The 20,412-nt window shown below is 39.7% G+C and overlaps 1 protein-coding gene across 1 annotated transcript in view; it reads right to left on the reverse strand.

The window, feature by feature from the left end:
* Positions 1–1,338: 1,338 nt before the first annotated feature.
* The window catches only part of LOC135256876 (beta/gamma crystallin domain-containing protein 1-like), a 34,486-nt gene continuing 15,412 nt past the window's right edge, over positions 1,339–20,412 (reverse strand). The window contains exons 9-22 of the mRNA XM_064339115.1: positions 19,074–19,200; positions 18,486–18,521; positions 17,792–17,958; positions 17,501–17,627; positions 15,790–15,935; positions 12,870–12,996; positions 11,979–12,008; positions 11,660–11,772; positions 10,748–10,880; positions 8,764–8,903; positions 7,766–7,889; positions 5,936–6,094; positions 5,112–5,274; positions 1,339–2,740 (exon numbers count right to left, since the gene is read on the reverse strand). Of these exons, the coding sequence (XP_064195185.1) occupies positions 2,652–2,740; positions 5,112–5,274; positions 5,936–6,094; positions 7,766–7,889; positions 8,764–8,903; positions 10,748–10,880; positions 11,660–11,772; positions 11,979–12,008; positions 12,870–12,996; positions 15,790–15,935; positions 17,501–17,627; positions 17,792–17,958; positions 18,486–18,521; positions 19,074–19,200 (1,681 nt within the window). The 3' untranslated portion in view covers positions 1,339–2,651. The remainder of the gene's footprint in view (positions 2,741–5,111; positions 5,275–5,935; positions 6,095–7,765; positions 7,890–8,763; positions 8,904–10,747; positions 10,881–11,659; positions 11,773–11,978; positions 12,009–12,869; positions 12,997–15,789; positions 15,936–17,500; positions 17,628–17,791; positions 17,959–18,485; positions 18,522–19,073; positions 19,201–20,412) is intronic.

Here is a 20,412-nt window from a genome sequence, read left to right on the forward strand (position 1 = left end):
AAAAACAGTTCTTAATATTCATAATTTCCTTAATATTTTCCTCACACTCAATAAAATATTACAGATTCAGATTATTGGATCAGAGTTTTAGACATAATGTGAAGAGGGTAAATAATTCCACATGACATGAAAAGAGTCTAAATAAAACACTAAAGCTTAAAGCTTTGTTTCCTGTTCTTAAAGTAGAATTAATTAAGCCTGTCATATACAACCATGCAGACGTATTTGTAACTGCTCTGCAAAGCCGGCCGGCTGGCATAAACAAACACAGTTTTTCAGGGCCACAGCCATCAAGGGGCCAAACAATTCAAGTTTAAGTTGTGGGCGTGATTTATGTTGGTGCACTATGGGGCCACAATAACATTCTTGTTTTGGGCCACCAATACCCTATGGCCAGCACTGCCGCTCTGCGTACTAAGTGCGATACAGTCTATGGTACAGTTGGAAAGTACCATTCTGTGTCTTGAAGAAGTGTGGCACAGCTTATGGTGAATGGGGAGCCTACCACTCTGTCCTGTGGTACAGTATGTGGTACAGGAGGGGAGTACCAGAACTCATAGAAACCATACAGTACAACATGAGTTGTATGGAATACCTCACATATAATTAATAGTCAGACTTACTAAACTAAAAATATGGAAATTCATTTATCATTTTATACCTAGGCTCACCTGAACCTTAATATGTGTTTATATGCTCCATTTTTCTTCATACATATAACTATGACTTGGACTAATTGGGTATTGATTAATATGGTAGGTGGTGACTGCCATCAATTACCAAATATGATTCACTGTTGATATTGCATATTATGTTCAGCCAAAATTGCTGCAGTCATATCTGTAATGGTATTTTATTAAACCTCGTTGTGCATCTGATTTATTTGGATAAGTGCATCAACAGGTGATGATGTGAGGAATGTGAAAATGGGAATGTTTCAATGATCTGCCCTCACTATTCTACAATTCCTAGAGGCGATTTCTCTCTACATCATAGTATTACCAACAGCTGAATATCAGTCCATATGCACAATGGCCAATGTGGATTCCCTTTCAAACCCCTTTGGATGTATTTCACAAGTAATTGAATTATTAAACGTATATTAAATGAAACATAATTATTTTCATATAACAGTGCTGGCACAAATTATAGAAATACTGTGCTTAAATTAGAAAATGAATGCTCTCAAAACTTTTATTACTTTTATCTGTGCACATTCTGTTGTTTCTCAAAGCCATTTTCATCCAAAATGTATTCAAAAGTTATCTTCTTGACCACGAATAGTAATGACATTATTTGACTACCAATTATTTGAAATAAATTACACAAGCCAAAAAATAAAGGTCTTTTATGAATATTATCATTTTATGTAGAAAAATAGTGGACAAAGAAATACAGGTTCAAGGTGATTATAAAATTTCCAACAGCAAGGTACATTAGACTGCTCAGTTATGTAGGTATGACCTAATACATATAGGAAGGTGTAACGCTTATTACTTGTTTAACACATATGCTTATTATTTATTCATTTTTGTTTTATGTACATATTGCATTTATTACATGTTACATTTATGCCAAAAACAGAAATTGCTCTAAAATATTGCTTTAATCATCACAATCACTTTATAAATGCAGTGTTTCCATAATCTGTGCCAGTACTCTAACTGTATACATTTACAGTACAATAGACAGCCTTGTATTTAAGAGAACACTGTTTAATGTAAAAATGTTAATGTTTATCCCTCGAAGAACTTGCCCGTAAAGCACATCAGGTAAAATGGGAAAAAAGTAATCAATTTTATATTTGGTCATTATATATATATATATTTAAACATATCAGCAGAGGAGCACATTCTAGAATAATCTATCTATATTTGAGTTTTTAAAAAGAGAGTAAGAATCCATAATATGCATGTAGCCTATATAAAAACAGTAACATTCTGTCTGGATCTGGAGGTTGAATCCTTCCAGAATATTAATGAATAACTCAGACAGGGAGAGATGGAGAGTGAACCAGGCTAACGTGTCTCAGACAAGGTGACTAAAGTGACATGAATACAGTCCGAGCCTCCACTTTCCTGTTCCACAAACCCAGTTTCACACACTTCTACGAAAAATAAAGCCTAAAAAAAAAACTTCAGACAGCACACGGGTAGACACATTTTCTTACAATAAACCAAAAATACAGAAAAACGTAATTTGCCTTTCAAAATGTTCCTGTTGGTAATTACTCTTACTGTCGTACCCTTATCATGAATAACACTGATGGAATAGCATTATTCCTCCACGGTGCAAACACTGAAAAGGTAAATATATATAGTTTAAAAGTCTGTTCGTGTATTGAACTGAAGCAGCAGTGCTGTTTTTAATTTAATGTCAGCTGTAGAGATGTATTCTTCCCATTCTTTCAGTACATCCACAACTGCGCCTTCATTATGTCTTTTGCGGAAAAAATATAATATTTTCCTCCATCATAAGGAGTGCCATATATTGAGTCTTGTCTTGTCCCAGCTTTCCTGTGAGTGTGGAATCCTGTGGGTTTCCTGGCCTGTTTGGCAAAGATCAATAAATGCACGCTGATCAATAAGCTCAGGGCCCACAGTTGAACAGCCCCACAGAGCACTGGGGCAAGTTCTCTTCTCTTCTGCTCCTCACAGGATTTCCACACACCATCTCTGGTTCAATTTGTGTTCATCAGCTGTATTGAGAATGACTTGATTCCTGTCGTACTGTTGACCCCCTGAAAAGAAAGGGAAAAAAAAATGAACCACAGGATATTAGCATCATCTCATTAGCAACATTCAACCTTTTTAAGCACTGCTGATGGTCATGTAAAGCAGAGTTTTAGTTGCACTTTTAAATAAAACCACATGGTGGAGCTACGGGGACAGAATGCAATTCCAGTCCACTGTATATACAGGACACTGACACTACGCTGACTAACTGGTTACCAAAGTGAAAAAAGCTCAAACAAGTATATCCAATGAGTAATACTTGACACATACAAAGTAAAAGTGACTTGAAAACATGTTAAAATGAGACAGCTGAAACACGAACAATTGCACAGCAAATAAACATTTTAACAGAACTGCTAACAATGATGACTTAATCATTTGAGAATGGAGGCACCTTTATAGAGAAGAATTTATACATTCTCCATGACCCATACGGAAGCGACTGAAGTTATTCAGGTTGATGTGTAGCTTATAAATACACTGGAACATTTAAGGTTTTTAACTTGATGTCTCGCTTATAAAAATGTTACTGGATTAAAGCTTAAATGTTATCATAAAATCATTTCACAAGTGGTGCTTATGCTCAATTTATAAAAAATAACTGAGCCTGACAAAGTTGCTTACATTGGTATATCTGCATCTTACACACGTGGACATGCTTTACCATTACCCCTTCTTGTGAATGCATCCAATAACAGCTATTTTAAATAAGTCTGCATTTCAACATTTTCTGCACCCTTCATGTCTAAAATGAATTATAAATTATATCTTATACTAATCACAGTCCACTACAGGGAATTTGCAAGCAGCCCTCAAACATACAGCACCTCCACAAAACCAGCAGGTAATTAACTTACATTAAGTATAAAGTGAATGTAAAGAGAGGACCACAGCCAAAGTGGACATGCTTTACCATTACCCCTTCTTGTGAATGCATCCAATAACAGCTATTTTAAATAAGCCTGCATTTCAACATTTTCTGCACCCTTCATGTCTAAAATGAATTATAAATTATATCTTATTCGAATCACAGTCCACTACAGGGAATTTGCAAGCAGCCCTCAAACATACAGCACCTCCACAAAACCAGCAGGTAATTAACTTACCATTAAGTATAAAGTGAATGTAAAGAGAGGACCACAGCCAAAGTGCAATTCTATAAATAACTAGTTTTTCTGTGTAAGCATCTATTAAAGATACAATTTGATCGTAAGACCATTTTATAAATGAAGCCCCAGCTCTTCAACTTGTATTATATAAGTCACGGACACTGTAAAGCACAGAACCTATTAGAGCACAAAACATGTATTTCACTAGAGTCACATTATTGTAAGGCACAAGTGTGGAATACTGGCTTTATGCAGCAGCATTGTAGTATTTTCCATAAGGACTCCACAAGGGCATTCAAAGCAAGGCAAAACTGTGGCATTACTTGAGGCAGTTTTTGTTTAACAGGAGCATTATCTGCCAGGCAGACAGGAATGGATTAGGAATAATTCTTAATCCATTCCTGTCTGCCCACAGCACCCAGAATGCACCATAAACTGAGTTTGGCATAAAATAGGGGGTTCCCCGGTGTCCTGGCTAAATTCCCAACCTGGTATTCTCAAACTTGCCACCTAATTATCCCCTGATTTAATTGGCTAAAAAGTGTTCTCTCGCTCTCTACCTTAGCTAATGTGTGGTGAGTATTCTGGCACAAAATGGCTGCCGTGCATCACCCAGGTGGGTGCTACATATTAGTGGTGGGTGAGGTGAGGTCCCACTCATCATTGTAAAGCACTTTGAATGTTTGGACAAGTTCTACATAAATGCAATAATTCATTCATTGAAAATGAGGAGATAAAATATACAGCTTCACTAGGAGTTTGTAGTCTGTATAGCAACAGCACCTTTAAAAGAGTGAGTAGCAACACATTTTGCAAATGTAATTTTCTACAGTACAATCTATGCAGACAGGCAGAAATGCATTTTGTGTTTTGTATAAAGGACATAATAAACTTACCTAGTTATTATACTATATTATGATTTCAAATAAGCTTATGATATTCGTTATGAAAACAAACGCCTTCACAACTCTGAACCCAATGAAAAATCTACAGGATATTCTGCACAGATCCGTGGGACAGCGTTTTCCACTTCCATCAACTAAGCCAGCTTGACATTCTCATGAAAAAGTGGTTTTGTATTTGTGGTGTGGGGATGGCTACTTAAAGCAAGTGCATTTGAGATCAAAAGATGAATATGAAACAATCAACTTATATTTCACAGTATTTATGTGGATATATGTTTTATCATTTTACATAAACAGCTGTTTTTGTGTTGAGTCCCCCCATTCTCAAAAAGACAGGAAGTCGGGGCATGGTTTTGACTTACCTTTGATCTCCAGCACCAGGTCAGGGTGGTTGCTGCAGCGGATAAGCCCGTCCTGAGTGATGCTCCACAGCTGCTTCTCCTTCTCAGGCTTAGACACAAAGGTGAGCCTGCTGCCTGCCATGGCGATGCTGCCACCTATCTCTAGGCAACAGCCCTCCAGCATCTACCACACAGGGCAAAGCATGAGCACAGCGGCCAGGATAAGACCCTCATCAAGACCGTTCCTCACTGAAGCTGTCACATGACCCCATCCTGGTTCTGTTCCTCACTGAAACTGTCACAGGAGCCCATTCTGTTCCTCACTGAGGCTGTCACATGACCCCATTGTGGTTCTGTTCCTCACTGAAGTTGTCACATGACCCCATCCTGGTTCTGTTCCTCACTGAAACTGTCACAGGAGCCCATTCTGTTCCTCACTGAAGTTGTCACATGACCCCATCCTGGTTCTGTTCCTCACTGAAACTGTCACAGGAGCCCATTCTGTTCCTCACTGAGGCTGTCACATGACCCCATTGTGGTTCTGTTCCTCACTGAAGTTGTCACATGACCCTATCCTAGTTCTGTTCCTCACTAAAGTTGTCACATGACCCCATTCTGGTTCTGTTCCTCACTGAAGCTGTCACATGACCCCACCCTGGTTCTGTTCCTCACTGAAACTGTCACAGGACTCCATTCTGTTCCTCACTGAGGCTGTCACATGACCCTATCATGTTTCTGTTCCTCTCCAAAGCTGTCACATGACTCCATCCTGGTTTTGTTCCTCACTGAAACTGTCACAGGACTGTAATGTCCACCCCACCTCCACCATTGTCATAAGGATGTACCTTGTTCTTCAGAAGTCCGTCCTGGTACATCCAGACTTGCTCAATTCCACCTGTATCCTCTAGTGCCAGAACACGCATCAGCTGAATGTCTTCCAGGGTCCCCGACAGTGACATCAGTAAGCCTGTCGCATTATTTCTCAGACGGAAGTACACCTTTTTCTGCAAAGACAACATATTTCACATGTTTCATCTTAATCAGTTGCATATTGTACTGCTAAAACTGAGAAAATAGCAATTTTCTCCAAAAATCTATACGGGGGCTGTTTTGGGATTTAAACTCTCTTGATTTAGAAAAATATATACTATATGACAAAAAGTATCTAAAAGTTGTGAATACAGTTTTAATACTGTATTCACAACCTAAATATATCTTTAAAGCATTAAATGATGAGGCATGGATTTATAGAGCCATTCTTTTACAAAAAAATGTGTAAGATACAGCAAAGCTAATGCTTAATGCTAATCCTGTAATTGTCTGCACTAAGAAAGTACATAAGCAAGCTATTTCTACCACACAGTCAAATCCATAACTGAAAGTTCACATGAAAATGAGATTTCAGAGGCCATAAATCATATACACACATTGAACATATATGGAGATGCTGGCAGTAGCTTTTGAGGACGTTTCCCAACGTCAGTGTTTAGTGATAGTCTAGGCTTAGCAGGGTGTATTTCACTTAACATTAGGAGTTCAGTAAGTATTGAATCTTCTCTTTTCAACAATACATAAAAATCACATTGCGTCTCAGGGTCAACGCAACTGAGTCTAAGAGCACATCACATATACATACTGGGGAAGTATTCTGCACAGAGCACATAAGTAGGGCAGCAAAAATCCAGAAAATTTCTAGATGTAAGGAATTCATGCAAATTTTGCGTATATTTTATGCACTGGGGGGGGATCCACAGAAGGATAGTGATGATTTTGCACTCATTAAACTGCTGCCCTGCCAGAAAAAGTTACATTTGATTCGCAAAGCACCCAAAATAAATGAAAAGACATGCAAGTGCTCTACCAGGGAAATGACACAATGTTCCATCTGAGACATGAAAATTCAAATCTACATACATGGCAGCAGCAAAACGACAAATTTCATGGAAATGAGGCTCAATGCAGGGCTTGTCACATTTACAAATTGGCAATGCCGATGGCAAATTACCTGTCGCAATAAGCGTGGATTTTTTTTTTAAGATGACCTAAAACCTGAGGGTACTGTGCCGCAGTCTTTTCATATTTTAAAACAATCATCACTATATAAGGTATACCATGCATACTTTTCCTCTTCCACAAGAGCACCGATCTTTGTGTAAATAAGTGTGACTGCAGCAGGTTGGATGCACTTGCTTGGCGGAAGCTAACGTGACAACAGCATGAAGCAGCATCGTCGTTAACTTGAACTAATCACTCATCTGAGAGGTCATCACGACTCAGCTTTTCATTTTTATGTGAGTATGAAAAACAAGCGGAGCATTAAGACCAAAACATAGAACAATTGTGAAAGTCTTTGAAGATTGATTTTAGATCAAAGATTATATTGTTTGCACATGCTTTTGTTATTGACAAAATTCTCAAGATCCCAAGCTAAAGTTACTGTGAAAAATCAGCAAAATGTTCTGAACCATTGCAACCCTACACACAGATACTGTCAATATTAACACAGGTAAAGTATACATTTTTGTCTGCAGAAAAACAGAGGTTTAAGGGCACAGGACACTGCATTCCATTTCATGACTCAGTTGTTTTTGTACTACACTGCCGGTGCAATATGTTGTTCTGTCCAGCAGGGGGCCCAACAGAATGGATTTTGGAGGCAGTGCGCTGTCGTGTACCTGTACAAGTGGCCGCAGGGATCCTATTCGCTGCCAGCTGCTGAACAAGCACCAATCGTTCACCTGGCTGGGATGCAGCAGGATCTGACGTCCGCGAAAGTTACACCCCTCGTACAGCACCCACCTGAGAGACACACCCACACCCATGACCACACACACGCATTTTTAGTCTGAGGTGGCATCTTCTTAGCCTCTGGGCTCACAGCCATATTTTCTGGCTCATTCTCATCATGCCAGAGGCAGGAATCTCCCATACCCCCAAGAGAGGGGTGTTGGTGCAGTCTGCATATATTCTCCACCCCCGTAACCACAGTTAGCACAACCCGGATGAATTTGGCACATCAGTGGCATGTTTCCATAGGATTCGGAGCCCTAGTGATAAACTTCCATACTCTCCTCATGTCTCAATATAATACTCAAACTGACCCAGAGACCCAGATTTCTGAAGGAAACAAATAAATTACTCATATGTTTGTCATGGGATAGCGAGTTGATATAATAATTGATAATAATATATGATAACAATTAATCAATTAAAGTTAGTAAACCAACCGGTGAATACTGTATACTAGTGGTTCTGTTATCAATCTAAACGTCCTGATTTCTACAGGTACCACTGAAATATGATTCTACCCTGAATGGTAAATGACTGCTTTCCCTTGGTGACTCCTGCTGGGTACATGCTAGCGCTGCCACCCGACTGCTGTATGTATTTTATTTTACTCTAGAGAAAAAACAAAGTCTGAAGACAAATGAGACACACAAAGGCAGCAGAATCACTCGGGGAGCTGCGATCGTCTAGTTAATGCTGCCCACAGCTACATTATTCCAAGCTGATTTCTCAAGAGAAAGACCTCAGTTACAGTTGGTTGACTTCTATGGGATCCCAAGAGGAAAGTCAACAGCTGGGTGTGGTGTGTGCTACACAGTGCGCTGGCCAACACTTTACCAACAATGCAAAGTTGATGGAAAAATTTAAATAGGACTGCGTTACTCACATCCCTCCATCCACCACCACTGACTGGATTCTGCCGTCACATCCAGTCAGCTGCAGGTTCACCACGGCCTCATTCAAAACCACCTTCTTTCCTGTGAAACTGGGCTTAGAGAAGAGTGTGACAGAGGGAAGAGAGAACTCCTGAGGGTGCGAGAGAGAGAGAAAGATAGAGAGAGAGAGGCATCATCAACCTTGCGATATTGAAGAGAAATGAACAGATAAACTCTTTCAGATATATCATTTCTTTGTGTCATATAAATGATGTGAAGAAACTTCCTGTGAGAAGCAGCTTATTAGTTTGAGCAAATACTGTGATTGCAAGTTGCGCTAACACGCTTTTCTCAATATTGATTCTGCAGTGATTCTGCACGCCTAGCCTGCTATTGACAGGGAAGTTATCCGCCTACAGAAGTAAGCTGAGATTCAGTTTATGGGTTTCTACAGTCAGCCAACATCTGAATGTAGGCAGGACTAGCGTATCTCTGAGAAGAGAGACATAAGCCAAAAGTGATATCATTGAATTTCTGAATGGTGATCAAAATCAGTAAACATACAAAACAATGAACAAATACAAGAAAAAATTAAACGACACCAAATTTATATATCGTACACATGTATTTTTGGCAAAAATTCAGGACATTCTTATTGTTAATTTCTAATTATTTTTACTGATTGGGTAATGTTAATCAAGGCTATGGAAGCATACTTGTTTTGAACACTCACTGACAATTAGAGAGGTTTAACACATAGCTTGTAAAACCAGAACATGTATGGAAAGCTGATCCTGACCCAGAGTCATTCACTATGAAACGTAACGCTTTCAAGCTGGACAGCCACACTGTTTACTTGAGACAAGGTGGTAGCTGCCAAAACCCGACTATGCAAACAGGCTCTCTGTTTGTTTTCAGTCAGTGCTCAGTCAGCTAATGTGCATGGAGGCTGGCAGCTCATGCAGTCCTTGCAATGTTGCATGAATCCTAGGAAGGCACAGGGCTGTGATCTGCACAAGCACACTGTGATTCTGCACTGATCGCATAAATAACACACAGCATTAATGCATTTCCTCCAGAATAGAACCGATTCTGCCCAAACAACGCATTGCATTTCTGAGCTTTTCCTAGTGCAAATCACGTCTGAATTACGCAGTGTTTATGTGCTTTTCACTGTAAGGATTCTACCCTGATGTTAGTTATTCCAGGCTGCCAACTAGAGGTACAATCTTTTCAATACATTTTTCAAAAATCTGTGGATTTAGGACTGCTACCTGCCATTATTGGTCTAAATATCACATCAAATGAATAAAATGACATGTTCGATTCATACTAAGTTTGTTGTTTATATAGGCCATCGTTTGACCTGCTCCATATACCTCATCGGCATTTTATGTGCACGATGCCAGCTGTGTAGCTCACCTTGTACTGTAAGACACAGAGCACCTCAGAATGGAGAGAACGGGTGTAATGTAATGTAAATGCTTTCAGGATAGCCAATAATATGCTTTCACAATCACTCAGATTATCCAAAATAGCATTTCCAATATATTTATATTATTTTGGCAGCCCCCCCGAATAGATTAGCCCCTGCCAAAAAATATTTTTTTTGTATTTAACCTAGACTCATGGCATTCCAATTTCTGAACACAAAGTTTGCAGTGTTTCATAACAACAGCGTGAGCCGTGAGTCGCACAAAATTCCCATCCTCACCACAACTCCCCCCCCAGACAAAAAAAAATAGAGTGGACCACCGCAAATAAATTCTCAACATGTGGGAAACACTGAATAGTATCGCTCAGCAGGATCACGTGGCCTCAGTGCAGCATAATGTGCAATAAATTGTTATTGCTATTTTGCTTTATACACTACATGAAATTTAAGTAATTAGAGCTCATGGCTCCGCCTCCTCCATGATGTGAAGCTGCAGGACGATGAAACAGGGCTAGGAAGGTACGTGTGTGAAAGGTGATGAGGAGTGTCTCTGTACTCACAAAGCCAGCAGTCTGCAGGGAGCAAACGGCGGAGTCGGGGTGTATGCAACCCATGGCCTTCAGGTTGGGGTAGTCTCCCTCCTCTAGGACGTACATGCCACCATCCATCTCCACACCTTCGAACCCCAGCCAGCTGGAACACAGCAGCGGTGTAATGTTACTCCGGCTGCCATTTTCACTGCCTTCAGAGCATGTATCTGTTCTTTCTTTTCTCAGGGTGAGTCAGCAAAAACTCTGAGTTCTGCAATTTGACTGGTTCTGTGAACATCACACTCTTCCTTCTCTTGTCTGCAACCAAAAGGGTGTTGTACATTACAGCTGTACAGCACTGTACGATGTGTCGTGCTTGCAACGTAAATTAACCAATTTACGATGATGTTTGTTGACAAGTTAGGAAATTAAAACACTTAAAATACTGTTTCTGTAGAAAAGTTCTCTTCCAATATTTTGATAAAAAATCAAGTTTCACAATTGCAAATGTTTAGCAATTCACAAAAACACAATGAAGAAACCAGAGAAGAGCGTAAATATCTGGGAATGGTCACAGGCATTCTTTGATAGTTGCAACTTCAGATTTTATTTTCTCATTCATACTATGCTAAATATACAAATATATATATATATATATATATATATATATATATATATATATATATATTTACTTAGCAAAGCTATTTTGACTTGCATTAGCAATGTCCTTTCATTGTCTTAATCCAATGCACTTCAGTTTAAGGCCTTGAACTGTATTCAGACATAACATTACAGAATTGGAAAATGGCATATATTAATGTCCTCAAATCAAGTGAAATGTTTCACATTTTTGTTCAACAGGGAAAGTGGGAGGGGAAAGGATATCAGTGTCAGAGAAAGGAGAAGAGAAATTGATGTAGAAAACATTCCTGTGCTACTCACCTGCCTGACAGCACTTTGCAGGAACCCACAGAGAATCCCTCCGGCAGCAAGGGGGCACTGTTTTCCAGAACATGAACATCACCCTGGAACTCAGGCTCAGAAAATAACTGCACCTGAGGCAAAAATAAAATATATTTTTGGATCAATTTGTCAACTTTTGAGTTAACTTGTCAGCTTTCACTTTATGCAGGTTTATTACAGTCCTCCACACAAACATGTGACTTCATAAAGTGGACATTGGCCATAACAATTACATTTTCTAAGATATTTTTTTGAAGAAAATTGAAAGCAAAATCAGTTTAAAAAGCAAGTTACTCACCTTAAATTTGGCTACAGCACCAAAATCATCCTGAAGGATACGATACGGATAAGAACAAGATGCATACAGGGTAAGAACAAACATAATGCCACAGCAGATAAATAGAATCAAATATAAATACCAAAAGGTAAAACACTGTACGGGCAAATATATTAAATGACTTATAGAAGCAAGAAATACAACTCTAGGTCAGATTTACTAAATCACAACAAATTAACTTGATAAATGTCGCACTCCATGCTCAAAGAAAACTAACTCTCTATCTGCAGCTATTCAAGCTCATATAAGAACAGTTGATGTTACCAAGTATGGTACCACTGCGTGCCTTTCTCTTGACACAATCTTTTACGATTTTCAAGGCCTTGTGGAGAGTAACTACCCTTGCCTGGTAACCCCAGAAAGTTAATCGCTCAATCTACAGCCAACCCATTCCAAAATATAAAAATAGATAAATACATCTTCCCACTGTCTCCCTGTGTGCAATCTTTTAGCATTAAGAGCTACACATTGGCAAATTGTCCTGAGACAGCTCCTAAATGTGTTGAGTGCAACAGGGAGGATTTTGTACATGAGGGCCAGTAAAGTCCATTTCCTATGTTGCTGGATGTACAAAATACAGAAAAAAGCTTGTCACATTATCTCATATCTGCTGTAAATAGTCAGACACAGGTAGACATTTGTTGCTTTATGATATCTTTGGTAGCTAAATACATTTTGGAAAACACAGGTTACAGCATGAAGTAGTCATATGTGCAATGAACACACTGAATTCAGCTGCTTAATTGAACTATGTGCACGTCATCACAGTGTATACCCATCTCCACGTATGGAACGGATATCAGATTTTTTATAGGACACAGACTGCACGAGCATTGTAAAGATGCTCCTTACCAGGAAGACTGGCTGTAGGGATGCGATGGTGGAGCTCTGGCCACCCCAGTCCTCTGGGCCGCAGTATTGGCCTTTCTCCAGAATATATGCTGCTCCAGAAAAGCCCAGTTCCTCAAAAGCCACCCACCTGTAAAAGAGACAATTCCCAAACAACAGGTTGATTATGAAACATAAGTGAATGAATCATTGTGTGACACTGTATTTGTAGTTCTAAAGTCCAATAACAGGCACTGCAAATGCATCATGGTATTTGTAGTTCTAAAGTGCAATAACAGGTACTGCAAATGTGACATGGTGTTTGTAGTTCTAAAAGGTCCCACACAGATACTATCCCCAATCCTCAATGGTAATTTGAGTGTAGACATCTGCAGTTCTCCACTGAAACATGTGGTGATAGCAGCCTACTTCTTTTCACGCCGCAGCCCGTAGCCAAGATAAAACGAGCGGAGTTGAAGTAAGACCTTTCATATGCGCCTTTGGCATACAGTTCATACTGAACCCTCCTGTACCCTGGATCGCCCTATGGAGATTCAATCCAAGACCATGGGATTCTCATGCTTTTAATGTCTCTCTTCTAATATCTTTACCCTGGAAAGACAGAGTCAAAATTCCTTGTAAAAATTCCCCAGAGTGCAGTGCCATCACTATTCTCTAAACAGCACCTGCCCTGACCTGAGCACATCAGGTAAATATGTCTGGCCCACAGGGGGTTAGCTGCTCCTTCTTTAATCAAGATTCATGGTTATCTTAGATCACAGACAAGCTGCTGTCTGCAAAAATAAGTCAGAACTTCAGACTAAGAACAGTGGAAAATAGTTTTTTGGCTTGAATCTCAAGTCTCAAGTCAAATGTTCTCCCAAATAAAAGCCAAGAAAGGTCAGTCCGTTCTATAGGGCCATCCGCTGAGTGCTGTCTTGGCCAAACACCTTTCTTGAGTTTAACTTTCAAATACTTGTCAAGCTTAAAAGAGAGAGATAAAAAAAAAATTTAACCTGTGCCGTTCCCCAGTGTACTGTCCTACATAACTGCACCTGAGCATCAATGGCTATAAATATTTGAAATATGCAGTGGAATGCTGAAGGACTGCTTCAAACCAACCACTCCTGGTAACGAAATACAGCAAAACATGGTTTTCAATAAACACCCATGCAGAAGATTCTATAGGCTTTCATCTGGATTGGTCTTCGCCATACCATGTGCTGACCATTAAAAGCAGCCCTGGAAAAAGCCATGGAAATACTAACCTGCACTAATTACATGATGGTAGTACTGTAATGTTCCTGTTCCCTTAACATACTCAGAGTACTACTACTATAATGTTCCTGTTCCAATAACATACTGAGAGTACTACTACTACTATAATGTTCCTGTTCCAATAACATACTGAGAGTACTGCAACTGTAATATCCCTGTTCCCATAACATACTGAGAGTACTCTTACGGTAATGTTCTTGTTCCCATAACATAATGAGAGTACTGCTACTGTAATGTTCCTGTTTCCATAACATACTGAGAGTACTACTACTATAATGTTCCTGTTCCAATAACATACTGAGCGTACTGCAACTGTAATGTTCCTGTTCCCATAAAATGCTATCATGTAGAGATGACTGCTATTGTACCATTCCTCAAATTTCTGCTACTGTTGAATAATACTCCTGTTCCCACAACATACTCATAACATGTTGAGATTGCTGTCGCTGCACCATGCCTGTTCTCATGACATGCTGAGATTTACCCTGTACCGCTCCTGCTCTCCGGCTGTTGTGTTTATGCCCAGTGGCACAGGGTGTGGCTGTCAGATGACTAACTTTGCTGTCAGAAGAAACAAGGCGTGAACATCCTGGGAACAAAAGCCCTGTCCAAACCTGTCTCTGGGCAAGGCCATCCCGCATAGCACAGCTGAGTGGTTATCTATGCAGTACACAGCTGAGCAGGCTGAGGACTGCCAGAACCTATTTTCACCAGAATGCTCACATGCGCATCCTTTTATAACTATAACATAATCTGGGGTCTGCTAGCTAACGTTGAATATCAAGTGGGCTCTGATGGCCAAAACTCCTCCCAAACTGGCTCAATTTTGAAGCCATTGAAGCCTAATTCATACTTTGTTGCACAGCACTCAAAAAATGTTGCTCGACATGAATGAAGGTGTCACATGACGTTTGCCAATTATACCTCAGACGAAGGCCTGTGGGGAGGGTTCTGTTGTCTCTATGGCAACAAGATGGCAAATCTCTTGACCATTTCTTTAGATAATTGTTCAATTACACTGCCTGAAAAGGGATGATGGTGCCTGTGACAAAATAATATACCAGAGCTGTAGAACATTAAGAAAAAATGTCATGCAACACTTTTCTCAGTTGAAAATACGTTGTTATTGTCGCATGACACTTGAGGGAACCGTCGTGCGGCAAATTATAAAAATATAAAATATTCAATGACAACCTGGCTCTGCTGGAAACTGTCCGGGCCAACTTGGCCAACAGCCAACTCGTCATAGGAACCAGTTTTTTTTCTCAGCAAAACTCAACATCATGGGCTCTGCTAACTAGCATACCATATAAATCTAGCCTGTAAAAACGATGGGCAAAGCTGCATTTCAAGCTGTTTCTGCGCTTTCCCAAACAGGACTCTTTGTACAAACTCAGGAGTTATTTAAGATGAAGGGGAAGAGGGAAGAAATGACGGAGTAAAAAAATAAATAAACGATGAGCCACAAGCTTGGCCAATTTTCCAGCTAAGCGTGGTCATGTATGAGTCACCCTGAGGTAATTAACTGCACAGTACCATTCCTCTCCTGACCACGTCTTCCAATTTAAACACACAAAACAGTCATACTCTCCAAACTAAAGTTATTGTGGGATTATAATGGAGTGAAGGAAGAGGCTATGAGAGAAATTAAAACAAGCTCACGCACACGCCCCCGATGACGTCGATGGACTGTGTCTTCAGCCCGTACGTGGTCGGCTCCATGTTCACCATCGGTCCGAAGAGGTCTATGCTGAGCGCCCTGTCTCCGAAGTCCCTCTCTCTGAACAGCTTCAGGTGCGGAGACTGGAAGTCCTGTCGTGGAAAAGGCAATAACTAAAACCACAGAACTAATAGTCCCTTTCTGAACGACAGAAATCGGTGCTGATGGTCACACTTAATCCTCTCTGAATCGCCAAAATCATAGTTATGACCAGTGAGCATTTTTGCATCATAAAAAGATGATTCAGAACAGGCACACTAAGCTGAGAGACATGTTTATATTATGATGGAGGGATTACTAGTGCCTTTACATACACAGGCATACATATAATGTGCTATCTGGATACATACACATTTAAAGAGCATGTTGTATCTGGATGTATACCTATTAAAATAGGATTCTTTTTTTTTTAAACTTCGCCCATGGTAACCCCTGCATATGTTTTTTTTAAATTAATCTTTTTTTCCTTAAATGTATTTTATCACAATGCATGTATGGATTTTTCTAACTGTAATGACCAGGTGTAGACACTTTCTTTGTATTTGATTACAAAAAACAAAACTCCCTTCTAAGATATGAATACGGGATACTTATTCTTCACCGCACTGCATTCTGACAGATTGTGTCAAATACAAAAATACTAAAGTGGGAAGAACTCTGCTTCTGTTTAATACTAGAAGTGTATGTACAGAGGCATTTGTGCTATTGGCTAGGGCTGTCACAATCACCATCTAAGCATCATACAGGTTTTTTTTTTTTTTTTGAAAATCCACATAATTAAATTTTCATCAGCACAGTCATGGCTCTCTTAAAAACATTTAGACAATTTTTCAGTTTTTTTTTTACATAAATATTGCCTACTAAAAAGCAATCTTACGTGTATTTTAAATCATAGAATTAAATATTTTTTCCTGTTTTCCATGATTTTCCATTTTCCAGTTTTCAACAACTTTACCACGACTGCTCCATGACTATATCAAATATTTTCAGCAACAAACACCCATCTTAACTATAACAATTTGTATTGCCAAGATCGCATATACGGTAATATGCTAATTTTGGCATACTTTTGGGCTTGATTTTCCCAAAGCGGTCTTTTGAGCTTGTTTTCTAAAATCTGGGTGCTTGTTTAGAAATGTAACAAGTGACCTTGTCAGCATGGATTATGGTGCCTACGTTCAGCATGGGTTACGAAACGGTTATAGTGTGGTTTACCCTTGGTCAGCATGGGTTACAGTATGTTATAGTTTGTTGATATAACGGTCAGCATGGATCATGGTATGGTTATAGTGTGGTTATGTCTACCAGCTATACAGGTTATGGTACAGAATGGTTATAGTGTGCAGATACATACGGTCAGCATGGATTACGGAATGGTCATAGTGTTGTTATATCTAAGGTCAGTAAGGGTTATGGTATGGTTATAGTGTGATTATACCTAAGGTCGGCATGGGTTACAGTCCAGTTATGGTATGGTTATACCTATGGTTAGCATGGGTTACAGTATGGTTACATTGCTGGTCAGCATAAGCGACGGTGTAGTGATGATGACAGTCGGTGTGGGTGCAGTGCTGTTATGGTGTGTGGACATTGAGTCAGTGTGGATTATGGCGAGGTCATGCTGTGGTGATAATGGATGCAATGGGGTTACACTCACAGTGAGTATGGGTCGCAGTGATAGCAGTGTGTTATTGGCACCTCCCCAGTCACCGCAGTGAAAGTATTCTCCTTCCTCCAGGATGTACTGGTGACCTTCAAAGCGAGGCTGGCTGTACCCTACCCAGCTGCAGGGCAGGACGGATGAAGTGAGTGGGTCAATGCAAAAGCTGGTGGACAGAATGCCCTTGCGCACTCATCTACATACAGATGCCGCTAAGAAGCATGTGAAAAGAAACATTTTCAAGCCTAAGTTACTCTGAAATTCATACAATGTGAAAACGGCACTCACAGTCCGCCAAGAATTTTAATGGAGCCCACAGAAGGGATTTTCCGTGTGGGCGAGGTCGGGCTCTCTGCATTTGAATCCTCGTTCTCCAGTTTTCCTCCAAAACTAGCTAGTTGGCTATCGACTTCCAAGCACTGGCCCTCGAAACCAGGCTTTTCATACAGCAGCGCCTGAAATATGAGATTAATTAAATGGAGGCCTCCGCAGAGGGAGAAGTCTTGATTCAGGAAGTGATTCAGGGCAACACGGTTATGCCGTGGGTGTGGTGTTCCTATTCCAGATACATGTTACAACAAGCCAAAAATCAACACATTTCCCCCTGAGGAAAAATGTCTTCATGCTATTCTTTAAAATGGAGGGATACCAACTCTGGGTATCACACATCAACACAAAGAACCATTTTTCAAAATACATATGACATCGTAGACCTCAGCCAACTCTGAGTGAAAAAAAAATGAATGCATAAAATCAGAAATACTATCAATAATGACATAATAGCACTGTGTTAAGAGTAGTACCATGAGGATTAACAGCCCTTATCAGGTACACTTATAATAACGTTGCAAACAAAGCCATTCACTACAGTGCTATTTTCTCCCAGAATTTCACTTGCTTTATACAGTATATATTTTGAGAGAGTGTGTATCCAACCTCCAACCATGAACTGAAAAAAAGGAATGTAATAAAAGCACTCTACCTTTATTTCAGCTGTATTTTCCACCTTTAGTCCACCCTGAAAGACACAGAGGTTGCAGATTAAAACTGTCGGAAGAGCTTTTTGTCCCACATACAGTTAATAATTGTCATAAAAATAGATGTCCCAGCAATAATTAAAAATACGCCTTAATGACACTATGTGGAAAAACTAGAAAAACAACAGACTTTGTAGTCCTGGGCAGGTCCGAGCTGTGAGAACTACAGGGCAGGTCATAAAAGGTCAGGACAGTTGAACTTGGAATAATTTGTCATATGCAGGAGGCATCAGACGATGTGAGGCAAACAGTCAGGTGACAAGGTAGGACAGAACAGGAGAACAGGAAGAAAAAACTAAAGGAGAGAGATGTGCTGAGTCAAAAAGAGAAAGGAAATAACACGAGATGCTTTGAAATAAACTTTTTGCATACTTATCTTTCAAACAAGCTTTACCTTTTTCTCAGGTGTTTAACTTTATTTTCCACTGGGGTGGAAATTGAATGTTGCCCCAATAACTCAAAACAAAAAAAAAGAACATTTACCATCGCCACAACCAAACCGTGTTCCTTGTAACATGGCTCCTGGGACTCACCATTTTGAGGGGCCGCAGAGATCCAACATAGGGTGTGGGGAACCCCCAAGCCTCCGGACAGGGGTACTCCCCAGGCTCCAGCACTGACAGCACACCTTTGAACCCTGGATCAGCAAAGACCATCCACCTAGTAACCCACAAACAGGCATGTCACTGCTTGCATCCGTTTAGCCTCAAAATGTTTTATATAACAACAGGACCCAGCAGGTGTGAGTGAACCAGACACTATTTGAGCCTATGGTCAAAAGATTCAGGTGCCTACTAAGGCTGTGTAAATTCACCATCTTATTCAGACTTGACAATTCAGGAGCAGTCACCCAAATATGCAGGTTTCTGAAAATATTGTCATTCTGGGCCTGAATTATAAGGAACCTGTCATTACAGTGTACTACAGCCGTCAGAATTTGATTTCTAAATCTTGATGTTCTTCAAATATGAAATTAAATTAATTTTCTAAGGGTTAAAAATAAGTTCAAATAAGTGCTTTTTTGTGGTTATTGAAAGGTAAATGCATGCCATGTTTCAGAACGTCATTTCTTTTACTTCAAAAGATCCCCTTTCCCACTGAAGAATAGTCAATCCAGTAATTTAAAAAAAACTACCATACCATCACTGATTCATGTTTTAGATGATGTATGGAAAGCAAGTGGCACTAGTAGTTGACTAAGTGTTTTTATGTTATGATGTGATAGTCAAGCTTTTTCTTTACTTCGGGTCATTGTTGCAAATTTGAATATTGTTAGTAAATTTACATTTAGCAAAAAATGGTTAACCTTTGTTTTGTCACAATCTTTTGTCACGTTACCTTCCTTTGCCTTGTAGACACAGCATGCATAACAGGAAGCAACTATAACGATTCTGTACATAATATGCCAACACAATAATCAATAATCAAATTTATTTTATTTTACAGAATACAATATTTACATTTTTGTCCAGTTGACAGCTATACTGTGTATAGGTCAGAGATTTTGCAGTGATATGAAGACCATTGCCAATGTAAAGATAACCAGAGGCGAGAGGTCACCAAAATCAGGGTGTGCAAATATTCAAAGGTCAACACTGAGATGACTATAACCTAGTGTAAATTGCCAGCTGAGTGCAGTAGATAAAATATCTGCCATTGGGAGTCCTGAGTGAATCATAGATATGCTGTGAGTGAAGTCCTGCATAACAGCTGCTACTGTAACATGGAGAGAAAGGGCTGCCCCTTTAAGAGTTCTTCCCTCTAACATTTAACAGCGCTGGCACAACTCAGCATCTCCATAAACAAACCCGAACAGACTGTGCCCTTCTAATGTGCACAAGCACGTGAGGAGACATCTGGAATGCAGAGTGA

Source organism: Anguilla rostrata, chromosome 6 (assembly GCF_018555375.3).
Source record: "Anguilla rostrata isolate EN2019 chromosome 6, ASM1855537v3, whole genome shotgun sequence".
Lineage (NCBI taxonomy): Eukaryota > Metazoa > Chordata > Actinopteri > Anguilliformes > Anguillidae > Anguilla > Anguilla rostrata.